Raw genomic sequence first — 13,984 nt, 5'->3', positions numbered from 1 at the left:
TGACACAAAATCTTCAATCTGTGAATACATACGAGGCCTCCAAAATCTTTCCCTAATTTTCTTCTTAGTCAGAGTAGAACCCAAATGTCCGCTGTGAGCCAATTTTATCACTTGCTGACGAAGAGAAAAGGGTACTACCAACTTCTCTCCACGAACTAGCAAATTACCTTCTAAAGATAATTCATCTGCAATTTTCCAAAAAGGTTGTAACTTATTTTTGTGATTCTTTTGGCCAACCAGATTGCAATAATGTGATAACCTCACTTAAAGTACAATCTGATTTGACAGCAGAAATCCATTCATTTTCTGAAAAACTTGCATCTCCTATGTATGCAATAAAGCATTCCTCAATCTCGGCTTCCCAATCATGAATGTCATGTTCGTCAATGGGAAGTCGACAAAGACAATCAGCCCGGGAATTTTTCCCCCCAGGAATGTACTCTACTGTAAATGAAAATTCTAACAATTTGGCAGCAAGTCTGGAAATTCTAGCTGTAGTACGTTTGATTTTTTTCCCAGAAAGAATATTGACTAAAGGACAATGGTCAGTTTTCAGCGTGAAATGTCTGCCCCAAACATATGCTTTGAATTTCTCTACACTCCACACACAGGCTAGTAACTCTTTTTCAATTACGGAGTATTTACGTTCAGCATCTCTTAATGTGCGAGAAGCGAAGCCAATGGTGAACTCATGTCCATTCTCCATCTGAGTGAGAACAGCCCCTAAACAATATTCACACGCATCAACAGTAATGACAGTAGATCTTTTTTCTGAAAAAGATTGAAGAGCTGGAGCATTAACAATTCTTTCTTTGATAATCTTAAAAGTTTGTTCACAAGAATTAGACCAGTTGTATTCTGCATTTTTCTTTAGTAAAGGCCTAAATGACTCAGTTAGGTTTGCAATTTTTTTTTTAAACTTAGCATAGAACTCACAAAGGCCCAAAAAGGAAAGTAGTTGATCTTTGTTCTTCGGAGCTGGAGCATATAAAATGCTTTTTACAAGGCAAGGTTTTGGCTTAACACCTTCAGCTGAAAAAACGTGACCCAGATATTCTATTTCTTTAGTTTTGAATATGCATTTGTCTTTCCTTAAAGTGGCAGCTCTAGATTCTAATATACTCAAAACGTTTTCCACGACAATATTATGTTCAGCTTCACTTTCTGTAAACACCAAAATATAATCTTGGAAAACCACTACTTGAGATAAGTGATCAAACATACTAGACATTAATCTCTGAAAAACTGCTGCCGCAGAAGCAATGCCAAAAGGCATCCTGCAAAACTGAAAGGTTCCCTCAGGAGTAACAAAAGCGGTTAAATGGCGAGAGGATTTATCTAAGACAACTTGGTGATAAGCTGACCTAAGGTCTAGCTTCGTAAACCAACACGAATGACCAATTTTGGTGATAAGATCCTCAATCCTTGGCAAAGGAAAATTATCCACCCAAATTGCCTCGTTGACACTCCTTAAGTCAACACACATCCTGAGTTAGCCATTTTTTTTCTTTGCGAGAACTATGGGAGACAACCAAAGGGTTCCCTCCACTTTCTCAATGATGCCTTGTTTACATAAATGTGAAAGCATAACAGAGAGTTCTTTCCTTACACTTAGAGGTATGTTGCGTAATTTATGTTTGACTGGGATAACCTGGTGTTTAACCTTTATTGCAAAAACAAAATCTGAAATTTTGCCTAATTTGTCTTGAAAAACCTTCTTGAATTTTTTTTCCCCAATACAAATCTGATCCAAATTGTACCTTGTTGTCACGAGACAAATCAACAGAACAACAACAGCCGGGAACTTCTATTCTTTCAATAGTGACAGGATTACATGAACCAGGTCTTATAACTAATTTCAATTCAGCTTGATGAACCAGTCCTAGAACATTAATGCCCTTGCGAGCAACATAAACTTTACCATTGATGTGGGAATCAAGAAATTTGATATTAGCAAAGAAATACCCAAGCAAATCCACTTTGCTGCCTTCAAATGCCACGGTAGACACATCGGGAGGAAGCAAAGAAAGTTTACTCCAAGAAAACGTTTATTTTTTATAATCTATGATTGTAATACGAGCACCTGTATCTACAAGGAGTTTGATGGACACTCCATCAATCCAAACTTCAACTTCAGGATCAACGACTGTAGAAGAATTAAGCTCTTTTACACATCTAACTCCCAACATTAATTCGACATTGGTGGTAGGGTTTTCTTTTTCAACATCACTGTCCTCAGTTACTAAGGAGCGAATAGGATTATCAAATCTGCCACCCCTACACACTTTTGAAAAATGGCCCATTCTATTGCACTTCTTACAATGTTGACCAAGTGCTGGACAGTACCTAAAGGAAGAGACATGATTAGACGAACCACACCTGAAACAGAATATTTTCCTTTGTGCAACATTTTGGACAGTGGGTTTGGCTGAAGTTGTAAATTTCTTTTGATCCACGGAGGTCGTGGATTTATTGACAACAGCCCCTGATATGCTAGTTTTATTGAGAGATTCCTCAAGAGACTTAACGTCTTGACAAGACCCCTCAATACTTTTTGCTATGTCGATAGCTTTATCAAGAGATGGATTCTTGCAGGTAAGCAATCGCTCTTGTATTTTTTTAGAACTGCATCTAGCCACAAGTTGATCTCTAATCAATTGAGAAGTGAACTCTTCAAATTCACACGTGGAAGCTAGCACTTTCAGAGCAGTAACATAAGTATCAATACTCTCTGAAGGTCTTTGTACTCTGGTAAAAAACTTAAATCTGTGAACAACCAGATTTTTCGATTTTGCAAAATACTTGTCAAGTTGAGCGATAGCTGCATCAAATTCATCAATCTCTTCATCTGAACCATCATAATCAGGAAGATGGTCAAATACGTTTTGCCCCTCAACACCAAGATGGTAATACATTAAACCTTTTTTCCTGTCAGGTTTGAACTTATTAGCATCAATATCTACTAAATATGCTTTGAACGAGCGAATCCAAAGTTTCCACTCTAGTGGAGGATCACCAGGATCTTGCAGGAAGGAGGCTGGTGCTGTAATATTTTGCATGTTGGTTCAAGGTCGAAAAGAAAGAAAAATAAGGGAAAGAAAAAAAAAACAATTAAAAATATTAAGTCAGTATAGCCAATAACACACTAAACATATGAATAGTTGGTTAAAAATTACTTGCACAAAGTAATAAGCGTGCAAATCGCTGAGGTAAAAAAAAAAAATCACCGGTGAAAAATAAAGCAAAAATTGCTAATTAGTAGAGAGAGAAAAAAAAAATTGTGCACATCACAGAGAAAATGGATATGCACAATGTTGAGAAAACGAATTCCCTTTTCACAGGATACATGTGTGCACATCACAGAAGAATGACGAAGAAACAAGCTTGCAATTGTAAAATACACCACTGGGAGTGCTGCAATTGTGAAGTATGCCACTGGACGTGCTGCTTAGACTCTATGATCTCCTTAGTCATAGAGAAAGTACAACGGACGAAAAACAGAGGTGAGAGCCTTCCTATTTTATCTTCCTTTTAAAAGCTTGAATTGCTTAAGAGATTAAGTGTGAGTTATGAGCCAGCCGATTAACGCTGGGTTGAACGCTGCGAGTTTAGACATTCAGTGAAGGCGCGAGCATGTAAGAGCTCAAAACCACTGTTGCAAGCAACAGAGCTTCACTGCCGATAACTGTGCCAATCATGCGCTGATAAAAGTTTCCAGCAGACAAGGGTGTCAAAGGCCAATAGATGATACAAAGTGGAGTTTCAGCAACTGCGCGGTTTTACGTTTTAAGACACTGCTGCCTGAGACGGTTTCAATTGACTGGCTTCGCCGCGCACCATGGCAACGCAGCAACAACTGAACGGAGAGTCCCGCACACTGTGAAAAACGTCGAGCTGCTCCTTCTCAAAACGGGGACAGTACAATTAATAAGAAAGGAATTTCTCACCTCGCTCGTCGAGTAAGACAATAAAATGTTCAAAATACCGGATCCAATACTTCACTGCTTCAAATCCTTCGAAGCACTTCACCGCTTCGTTCTCTGGCCCCTTCTTACTAACACGCAGTGTTTGAGTGATAGAAACAATCCCGGTCATCGCCAATCTTGTAGGGAAGAGTCACGCAGGGTTATACTTTGAACATATGATTTCATCTGGAAATACATCCATCCAAGAAGGGGCTCTGGAGCAACTGACACCAAGGAGAATCTTCATACAAGAATATAGAACACTTGCTCCATGAGCTCATTACATTCTAAGCTAGAGGATTAGTAAATACACATTACCACAAGAGCCTTCACAATTAGAAACGTAATACATAATTAGATACGTAAATACGGCTTTAAAAAACACGAAGGAATATTTAGGGCGTATGCTCTAAAACGCCACGGACAACAAACAAGGGTGGTAAACGGAGTGCCATATATTAGGCTGAGAGTAAACTACAGCAAAAAGAAGAGAACACAACTAAAGTATTTTGAGGAATGTGTTACAAAGACACCTGCAACAGGTAAGTGAAGTTTCAGTCTCTTTATTCTGGCCTCCACTGTAGAACCTCTAATGCACAGCGCTCATAGAAAAGCCACCAACAACAATGCCAGTCAGGCTGCTCTTGTCAACATTCCAAGGCAGCCTCTGGCTAACTGTAGGAACATTCCAAAGGGTGGAAGAAGGGAGGAGGGTAGGGAGAGAAAGAGGAAGAGACCACAACAGGTATGTGAAAATACCCGAATACAAACTAAGTACAGTAAGGGAATTATAACACATCTTCCCCCCCATAGACAACGAAGGAGAAAAATGACACTATTGCATAATAAAGTCTTTATGCCATCTAGGTTCCGTAATTGATCTTCTGATACCGTTCCTAGGAAGGGTGGCAGGGTCTTCTGTGCCCCCAGATGTAATGGGGTTTCCCTGAGTGGTGTCTTCTGGGTTAGGGCATTTAGCCAACCGGTCCATGCTCCAATTTTGCCCATTCTCGAGGATCACAGTGTTGTTTTTAATTGCCACTATTCTCCTGAGTTCATAAAACTTAGATTCATGATCCCCTGCGAGCATGCGTTTTTTCACTGCGACCCAATCGCCCACAGACCATTCTAGATGTTTTGTTACATGCTTTTGGTCATACCAGTCTTTGTAGTTGGCTTGATGGGAAGCTATTTTAAGTTTGGCCTTATCATAAGAGTGTGCAGTTACCTCTCCACCCCCGATCCAGTTGGGGAAGAACTTTGTACTGGGTTTTCTTCTCCTGAGCGATGAGAATGGAGAAATGCCAGTGACCAGGTTGGGGGTGGTATGATAAGCCCAGAGCATATCTTGAATAGAGCATCCGACAGGTAGGTTGTTGATGCAAGCTAGCTGTATGTTCTCTTTTACCATCCTGTTTACTCTCTCGACCAAGCCGTTAGCTCGAGGACAGTTCAGGGCTGTTTTAGGTGGGTTATGGCTAAGCTGGTCCGGAAGTTAGACATGGCTGATGAGGTGAATTGGACACCATTGTCCGTGACCAGGGTGGCAGGAATGCCTTCGGTAACGAAGGTATCACGTAGGAAGTTGATCAGGGATTCGGTAGTAGCTTGGTGCACCATTTTAATGACTAGCCAGTGAGAGTGAAAATCCGTCAGGACAAACGCAAATCTTTTAGTGACACCACACTTATTGATCGGGCCGATTATGTCCAGAGCTAATTTCTCCCAAGGTTTGTCCGGAATGGAAACAGGGGAAAGAGGTGCCATTTGGGTGTGTTTAGTTTTGTCGCTATTGGCGCATTTGGTGCAGTTCTTGACTTTGGTCTCGACAATAGAGTCCATGTTGGAGAACCAATAGTGCTCTCTGAGTCTATTTTTCGTAAGGCTTCTCCCTAGGTGGCCTTCATGAACTAAGTCTATTATTTTGTCCTTCAAACCTTCTGGAGGGATGATTTTGTTGTTTCTCCATATGTAATCATTGTTCAAGTTGATCTCATGTCTTATTTCCCAGTATTTGTCTAGTTCTTGGCTGACACTTTTACGAGAAGCAGGCCATCCTTGAAGGGTATACTCTTTAAGGCAGGACAGTGTAGCATCTTGGGTCATGCTCTCGATCCATTCATCTTGCTTTATTGTGGAGGAATAGACCAGTAAGATGGGAAATTTGGATATTTCAAAGTTTTCGGATATTTCTAATGGTGCCCTTGAAAGGAAGTCAGCCGCGTGGTTGAAGTCGCCCGCGACATATTCAAGTTTAAAAACAAAGCTTTCTAGGCCTAGTACCCATCTAGCTACTCTGGGTGTGCTGTTAGCTGAGCCTTTAGAACTTAACATGTAAATGAGGAGCTTGTGATCGGTGCGAACCGTGAACTTTATCCCCCACAGGTAGAATTTAAAGTGTTTAATCGCCCAAAGCAGGCCAGGGCCTCCCTCTCAACGATGGAATAGTTCCTTTCTGAGTTGTTAAGGGTGCGGGAAGCGAAAGCAACAATGCGTTCTCTCCCCCCAATAACTTGAGAGAGGGTTGCTCCAAGGCCTTTATTGCTGGCGTCGGTGGTCAGAATGGTTTTCCTGGAAGGGTCGAAAGTGCATAAGTGAGGGGCATTTAGAATGCTTCTTTTAATGTTGTCGAAGGCTGCCTGGTGCACGTCTAGCCATTTGAAGGGAGTATGGTTTTTTGTGAGCTCCCTAAGATTGTTTGAGATATCAGAAAAGTTCTTAACATATTTGGCCATGTATTCTGCAAGACCCAGGAAGGATAATAATTCTTGCTTGGTGGTGGGTGCATTAGCTTTTTCGACAGCCTCAAGGAGGCTTAATTTGGGTTTAAATCCGTCCCTAGCTATGGTGTGCCCAAGGTAACCAACAGTTCCCACCCTGATTTGGCATTTTTCCTCTTCAAGAATAAGACCTGCCTCCTTGAATCACTTGAGGACTGTCCTGAGAGAGGAGTCATATTCATCAGCAGTAGCTCCGTAGATCAAGACATCATCTTGGAAGCACATGGTTTTGGGGAACCCATCAAGTATGTGCTGAATTATTTTTTCGAACACCGCTGCAGCGAGTCCAAACGGCATTCGGAGGAACATGTATGACCCCAGAGGAGTAGTGAAAGCAGTTAATTCTCTAGATTCGGGGTGTAATTCTACCTGGTGGTAGGTGCTTGAAAGGTCTAGAACACTAAAGCAGGTGGCCTCCCCCATGGTACTTAAAACCTCATGGATGCGTGGAAGAGGGTGTCTTTCAATGATGATGTTATCATGAAGGTCTCTGAGGTCGATGCATAATCTAATGTCATTCCCATGGGCCTTCTTAGCGATAATAGGTGCGACCCATGCGGTGCAATCCACAGGTTGTATAACACTTAAGGACTGTAATCTGGCCAGTTCAGTTTTTAGGGGTTCCCACCCATAAGGTGAGGTATGGGCCTCGTTTTGAGTGCAATGGGTCTGGCATTAGGTTTCAATTTTATTTTGTGTTGGAAGTTTTTAAGGAGCCCTAATTTGTGAGTAAAAACATCAGGGAACTCTTTGATGAAGGTTTCACCCTGGGTGGAAAAATCAATGCTGAGAACTTGCTCTGGGTTGTTAGGGTCCAGTTTAATGCCTAACTCTTTTTGGTGTTGTCAACCCAGGAGATTGGACCCCTCCTCAACTATGTAGACTTTCCCAAGGGTGACACGGTCTTTGAATGAAATGAGGGTTTTGATCATGCCCTTCAAAGGGATAGATTCTCTGGTGTAGCTGCTGGGAGAAATGTCAGGTTTAGTTAATTCACTTTCTTTACAGAGGTTCATAACAATAAAGTCAGTAATGTTCACAAAGGTGAAGGAAGAACAAGAATCCGCAAACATGTTGATTTTCTTGCCATCCAACCCAACTTCGCATTGTGGATAGTTTATATGATTGACTGTGCTGGAGTCTCGAATTTGAAAGACAATTTTCTTTACTGACTGAATTTTAGGCTCAGGAGTAACCGCCACACTGTTCTGTTTACTGTGGCAAACTCTAGCTAGGTGGCCTTTCTTGTTGCATTTCTCGCAGATAGCTGATATGGCTTGGCAATAGGGGTTGTTGGCAAGGTGGTTGCTACTACCGCACCGGTAACATTTAAGTCTGTTAGGATCGTTGTCACGAATAGAGCTAGGGGTTTTAGTATTTTTAATTTTGCAAATAATGTTTTCATCGATAATATCAGCATTCTCTGATTCAACGATTTCTGAGACCTGGCTCTGGACTGAGTGGGAGTGTTCGGGTAGCACAGGATTAGGTCTAATCTCTTTCATGCAGAGGGCGGTATGTTCAATAGATTTAGCCAACTTGATCGCTTCTTGTAAATTAGGTTGTTTTTGCAGCAATTGTTCTTGGATTCTACCATTATTGGTGCATCTCACCATCTGATCCCTAATAAGGGAGTCGTTGAAATCTCCGAATTGGCATAGCTCACTTAGACCTCTCAGCACAGCAACGTAACGGGAGATGCTTTCATGTTTTCCTTGGACCCTACAGAAGAACTTGTGGCGTTCCAGTACAATGTTGACTTTGTCTCCAAAGTGAATTTCCAATTTTATTAAAGAGGATTCATAAGCGTTTTCATCTTCTTCTAGGTCAGGTTCTGGTAGAGTATCAAAGACTTTCCTTCCATGGGTACCCAGATTGTTAAGGAGAATGTGTTGTCTTCTTAAAGCACTGAATTTCCCCCGCCAATAGCAATCAAGTACGACTCAAAGATCTTGACCTATCCTTTCCAAGGAAGGTTGGGTTCCCCACATTCATTTAGAAAAGGCGGTGGCTGGGACATGTTTGTAGCCGCCATTTTGGGGAACCAAACACCGAGAAGAAACCCCAGGGAGGACAATAATACGAAAGTTGAGGTAAACTAGAATGAGGGACCCAGGAGATGACACGCAAAATAGTATGAAGTGTGCGTATCACTAGAGAAGGTTAGCAACAGGAAAGGCAAGAGTGTGTGTATCACTGTACAAGAAGTGGCACACAGGTGAAAAACGTGTTGCAGAGGTGAGCTCCGAACACACAAGGATTCCAAGCTGTACCACACTAGAAAAATGCCTCAGGGCAGGGTGTTTGTTTGCCAGTGTTACAAAGACGCCTGGAACAGGTAAGTGAAGTTTCAGTCTCTTTATTCTGGCCTCCACTGTAGAACCTCTAATGCGCAGCGCTGATAGAAAAGCCACCAACAACAATGCCAGTCAGAAAGAGGAAGAGACCACAACAGGTATGTGAAAATACCTGAATACAAGCTAAGTAAAGTAAGGGAAATATAACAGAATGCTGTACAAATTCCCCGAGATAATGATCAATCATGTAAAAGGTCTCCAAAACAAGCACCGAAATTGTCACACGTGCCCGGTTCTGGCAAAAATCAAAATTTAGGAATTTACACCGTTCACCAAGCAGTTAAAGGTTTCTGTGGTTTTGCTGCATCCGTCAGTAGCAAACTCTAGAGTGGAAAAATACCTGAAGGTTTTCCGTGTGTGCTAATGCAATGCAATCTGAGTCATGCTTAGAACACTGCAAGTGAGCACTTGCACACTCTGTGAATCTGAGGCTGATAATTAACTTTCGAGTTGAATCTAAACGCACTGAAGCACCTCAGCAGTCCAAATGTCTTTTGTCCAGGTTGTGGTTATACATAACACAACCGGGAAGTGAGGTTTGGTCCAAAAAGTGTATTAAAAAAATAAAATAAAATGTCTAATCAACTTCTATGTCTGTTTATGTTGTGCCTGTGAGTTTTCTTAACCAAGTAGCGCATGTTTCCGGTACGGTGCTACAGTCATTTAGAAAGAAGGTTATCATACAGCTGGTAATGTAAACACGTCCTTTCGTTTAAAAGGCAAAAATAAAGAGTACCTTGTCTGATGATCTCCATGCACATCAGAATGGCTTCCTCCCGCTCTCCTCGAGCAAACTTGATGTTTGCTTCCCCCATCAGGCCTCTCAGCGCTCTGGGGAGTTTACTTCGAGGTCTCTTTTCCTGGACAGTAAGAAACAAGGAATGTGTTAAACACAGGGGAAGCCGAATAAACTTCACAACATATGCAATGGATTCTTCTGCATCGAAAGTTACAAACAATAACAATGTCTTTCACAGAACCACAATGTTCTTAGATACTCTAGTACCACAGCTCATGGCGAGGAGCTGTAACCATACAGCACAAAACCAGTCTTCTCAAGCTGCATCATAGTACTACAAGTGTCCAGCTGGAATATTTTCAACAAGCATTGGCAAAGCGAATAGACCTAGCTTTAATTATGCGTTGTCGCATTTTGCATAATTTCGTGTAGCATACTCATGTGGAATTACCCAAGCATTCCACAAGATTAAGCAGAATAACACAAGAAGAGTAATTCTGCGTTCAGTGCTAGTAATTAGCGCAGAAAGCCCCCTTGAATCTAAAATGGAAAAGAGGGTGCATTTGTGCTAAGAAATAGCTCTAAATGTAACAGAATACATATAGCAAGCGTGAGCAGCCGCTCGCGCTGCTAAATGTGCTCTTGGGGTAGGAGTTTTTTTTCACAACTTACTCCTGACATTCAGCTCTATTTTCTGTGCACAGACTATATGTGTTGTGTCTCTGAGCACCCTTTTACAAACTTGGAAAACAATAAAAGGTGGACACAGAAGGCCCAGAAAGAGATAGGCTGAAAGCAGACAGAGCATAAACAGTTTGTGTACATAAAGGAGGAGCTACTGGCTTGGCCAATACTTTTTTCAAAGTGTGCATGCTCGATCTATATTATTATGGCCAAAAGTTACTTTTCACGTCTTCACCTGGCTGAGATGTCTACCTTCAACCTCATTTTCTTCAGATCTCAAACAAGGCAAGCCTGAAAGCTGTATCTGCTAAAGTCGATTCCAGCCCCTCCGGCCAAACTCCCTCGACTCCCCACGTGACTTGATCCCCTGTTTCACTGAGGACTGCTAGTGATCACTCCTAGAACACACTTTGATGACCCAATACGTCCACAGCTCTGAGTGGATGACAAGGTGGCAATTATGAACAGAATTCTGGGCTTTAGCAGGCCTTCTGCCTGTATTATCAAGGGGGCTTTGGAACCAATTTCCCCCAAAAGTCATTTTTTACTCGATTGGGCCAGGTCAGCCAGTGTTGCCGTTTTATGTTGGCAACAAGATGGCCGCAGTGGTTATGGCCGCCATAGCTGCCCCTGTGCCTTCAGCTGAATCAAGTGATTGATGACCTCTTTGGGTTATTCAGAAGATTTCAGGGAGGTAACTCATTCCCCCTCAGCACCCCCTCTTCCACCACCACTTGGTGTATCCGACACCAACGCCATTGTAGTTGATCTAGGTCCCTGTCACACATGAACAGTACTTTCTATCGCCACTTTACTTTTTGTTGAAGATTTCTTTAAAAATTCTGATCCCCAGTTCCCCTTATTGTACTTTTGGTGTCATTTTGCTTATTATATTCTTTACAATTATTATACATTGAAGTGACATTTTTATTGTGTTGTTCTTTTAGGACTTAAACTGTTTTAAAACTTGCAAACGCTTTGCATATTTTCTCCAAGTTAGGACTGTTTGCTCTGTGCCATAGCAACCAGGGGTGGAGCTCAGATTTAAATTATTGAAACTTTAGCCTGGACCGAACAAGTTAATGACTTCATTACCTGTGGAGGACTACTATCCACCACAACTAATAATCCACTTTCTTACAACAAATGTGTCTAATTCCTATGAAAAGAAACCAAAATTTACATTGAAATCAACTCTGGGTCGTGATGCCAGAAAATGTGTTGAGGAAGGGCTACAAAGCTGCAATAAGAGGGACAGCAAAGGCATAGGTGATGACTAGACTAGAGCGATAAGAGGAAACATATCTTTGGAAAGGGAATATTTTAAGTCCAAACATGCGACCATATTAAAACAAATTGGAGTGGACAGTGCTCAGTATCAGAAGCTTGGTCACAGAAGCAGCCAGCGTTCTGTGGCTGTCATCACAGAACACAGTCTATCAGAAAGGGATGATACTTTACTGTCTCGCCAGCAGAGACAAACAACTGGAGAAACAACGGGTAGGCAGTGCAAGATGCCACCTGCATTGCTGAGACATTTGCTGCCTACTGTCAACTTTGCAAACAAAACCCACCAAATGGAAGAGAGCATGATCACCCTTTGGTGCTTGAATCATCCTCCGATATCCTCTGCCTCTACCCAAGATTAGCTAGAGGCACCCCTAATGGAACATAATATCCTTGAAACCCTGAAGGATTATGAAAGTGAAAAGCTTCTGGACCTAATGGGCTCCCAAGAGAATTCTTTTAAGATCCAGGCAGCCTTGATATCCCCCTTTTGTGAATTCCTTGTATGAGGTGGCCCCAGTGAACAATTTATTCCCATAGCTTAGACGGATGACAATTTGAGTTATCCTCAAACTTGGTCAATCCCAAGATATGTGAGAGTCTCATCAAGTCATCTCCTTCTTAGCACCAAAATTAAAATTTTGGAAAAAATGTTAGCCACTAGTTTCGCACGGATCATAGTGCAGAGGGATCAAAATGGCTTTATGCCAGGTAGAGACCCAGAACTGCATAGAAAGGGTGTAAGTAGGTCTAGCCAGAGATCATGAGCTTAGTTGACTACGTGCTTTGTTATTTATCAACTTTCAAAAAGCCTTCAATTCGCTTCAATGGAACATCCAATGGGGAATCGTGTCCAAAATGTTATTTTCTAGTCTTTGTGTGAGTGTTATACCAAGGCCCTTGAGCAAGAGTGAGGGTTAATTCCTGGTCACAAGTAGCACAAGACAGGGATGTCCAGTTTCACAATTGCTCTTCATGTTAGTTACTGAGCCTATTTAAAGGTTTTGAATGGATGTACGGGTCCAAAGACAGGGTAGGTCTATATGCGGAAGATATGTCCCTCTTCCTCTAATACACCTGCTGGACTGGCGGCAGAGTGAAGACAATATTGGATCTGTACGGGGAGGCCTCTGGGCTCTGGGTGAACTTTGAGAAATCAGCAATATGCATAGTGAAAGGATTGGACTTGTTGAGCAGCTGGGCTGTACTCTTGTGAAGATTGTCAGGCTGTTTTATACAATTGAGGGTCCACATCACGATATGCCCTACATTAGATTATAAGCTCAACCTAGCCCCATTATATGATAAACTACAGATACTTGCGTGCGTGGGACTTCCTTCATATTAATAAGATGGGTCGTTTTGTTCTACTTAAAATGAGGTTGCTTTATAGGTGTAGAACTCCCTCTAGGAGGTCCCTGACCGTTTTGTTAGCCTAATCAGAAGTATGTCCGAGAAAGTTAGGTGGTGTGGCAAGTCTCCCACGATCTTATAGGGAAAAGTGCATTCAATCCACGTTTGAGGGATGATTCAGTATGGCAGACAATAAGTTGTACCATTGGGTAACAGAGCTTCCCATTAAAAATGAGTGGTTGCTTGGTGAAAGGGACTATCCATCTAGTCGAGGGGAGCATCAATTGTTTGAGTGATCCGACCAGTTGAAATACCTAAATAGAGGAAGGCCCTCAGATTTATTGCCAGTTCCCACCATGGGAGTTCTGAATTGTTGGTGTAAAGCTTTGAGGTGGATTGGCTTGCAGGATGAGATCTCCAGGGAGACTCCATTGTGCTAAGGCACAATACAACACAATGTGGCAAAACTGAAGGGGGTTTAGGCAATGGGATCTTATTAGGATCTCTAGAGTAGGAGATGTCTCTAGACTAGCCGATGTCAAGGGTGAAATCATTTGAGGCACCCACAAACTAATATGATCCACATCACTCAGTTTAGGTCAGTATAAGTGGAAACCGTCCTCTATTCAAGAGTTCAATCCGCTGAAAGCAAAGATTACTTTGAGGCGATAGGCAGACATGGCATAACTCACATTTACTGTTCAATTACAATAAATGCACCAAACCGATGTAGTTCTCTGCATCAGGCATGGGAAAAGGATATAGGGCCCCAGAAGGATGAGCAGTGGATTATGGCTAGGCTGGCTCCTAGTGAGCATG

General features: G+C 41.9%; 1 protein-coding gene across 1 annotated transcript in view; it reads right to left on the bottom strand.

Annotated features, from left to right (window-relative positions):
• Window positions 1–13,984, bottom strand: part of GTF3C3 (general transcription factor IIIC subunit 3) — a 371,442-nt gene that overhangs the window by 275,486 nt on the left and 81,972 nt on the right. The window contains exon 4 of the mRNA XM_085648757.1: window positions 9,839–9,962. Coding sequence (XP_085504883.1) covers window positions 9,839–9,962 — 124 coding nt within the window. The remainder of the gene's footprint in view (window positions 1–9,838; window positions 9,963–13,984) is intronic.

Source organism: Triturus cristatus, chromosome 3_2, assembly GCF_964204655.1.
Source record: "Triturus cristatus chromosome 3_2, aTriCri1.1, whole genome shotgun sequence".
NCBI classification, from domain to species: Eukaryota; Metazoa; Chordata; class Amphibia; order Caudata; family Salamandridae; genus Triturus; species Triturus cristatus.
This window is presented reverse-complemented; position numbering and strand designations above follow the sequence as displayed.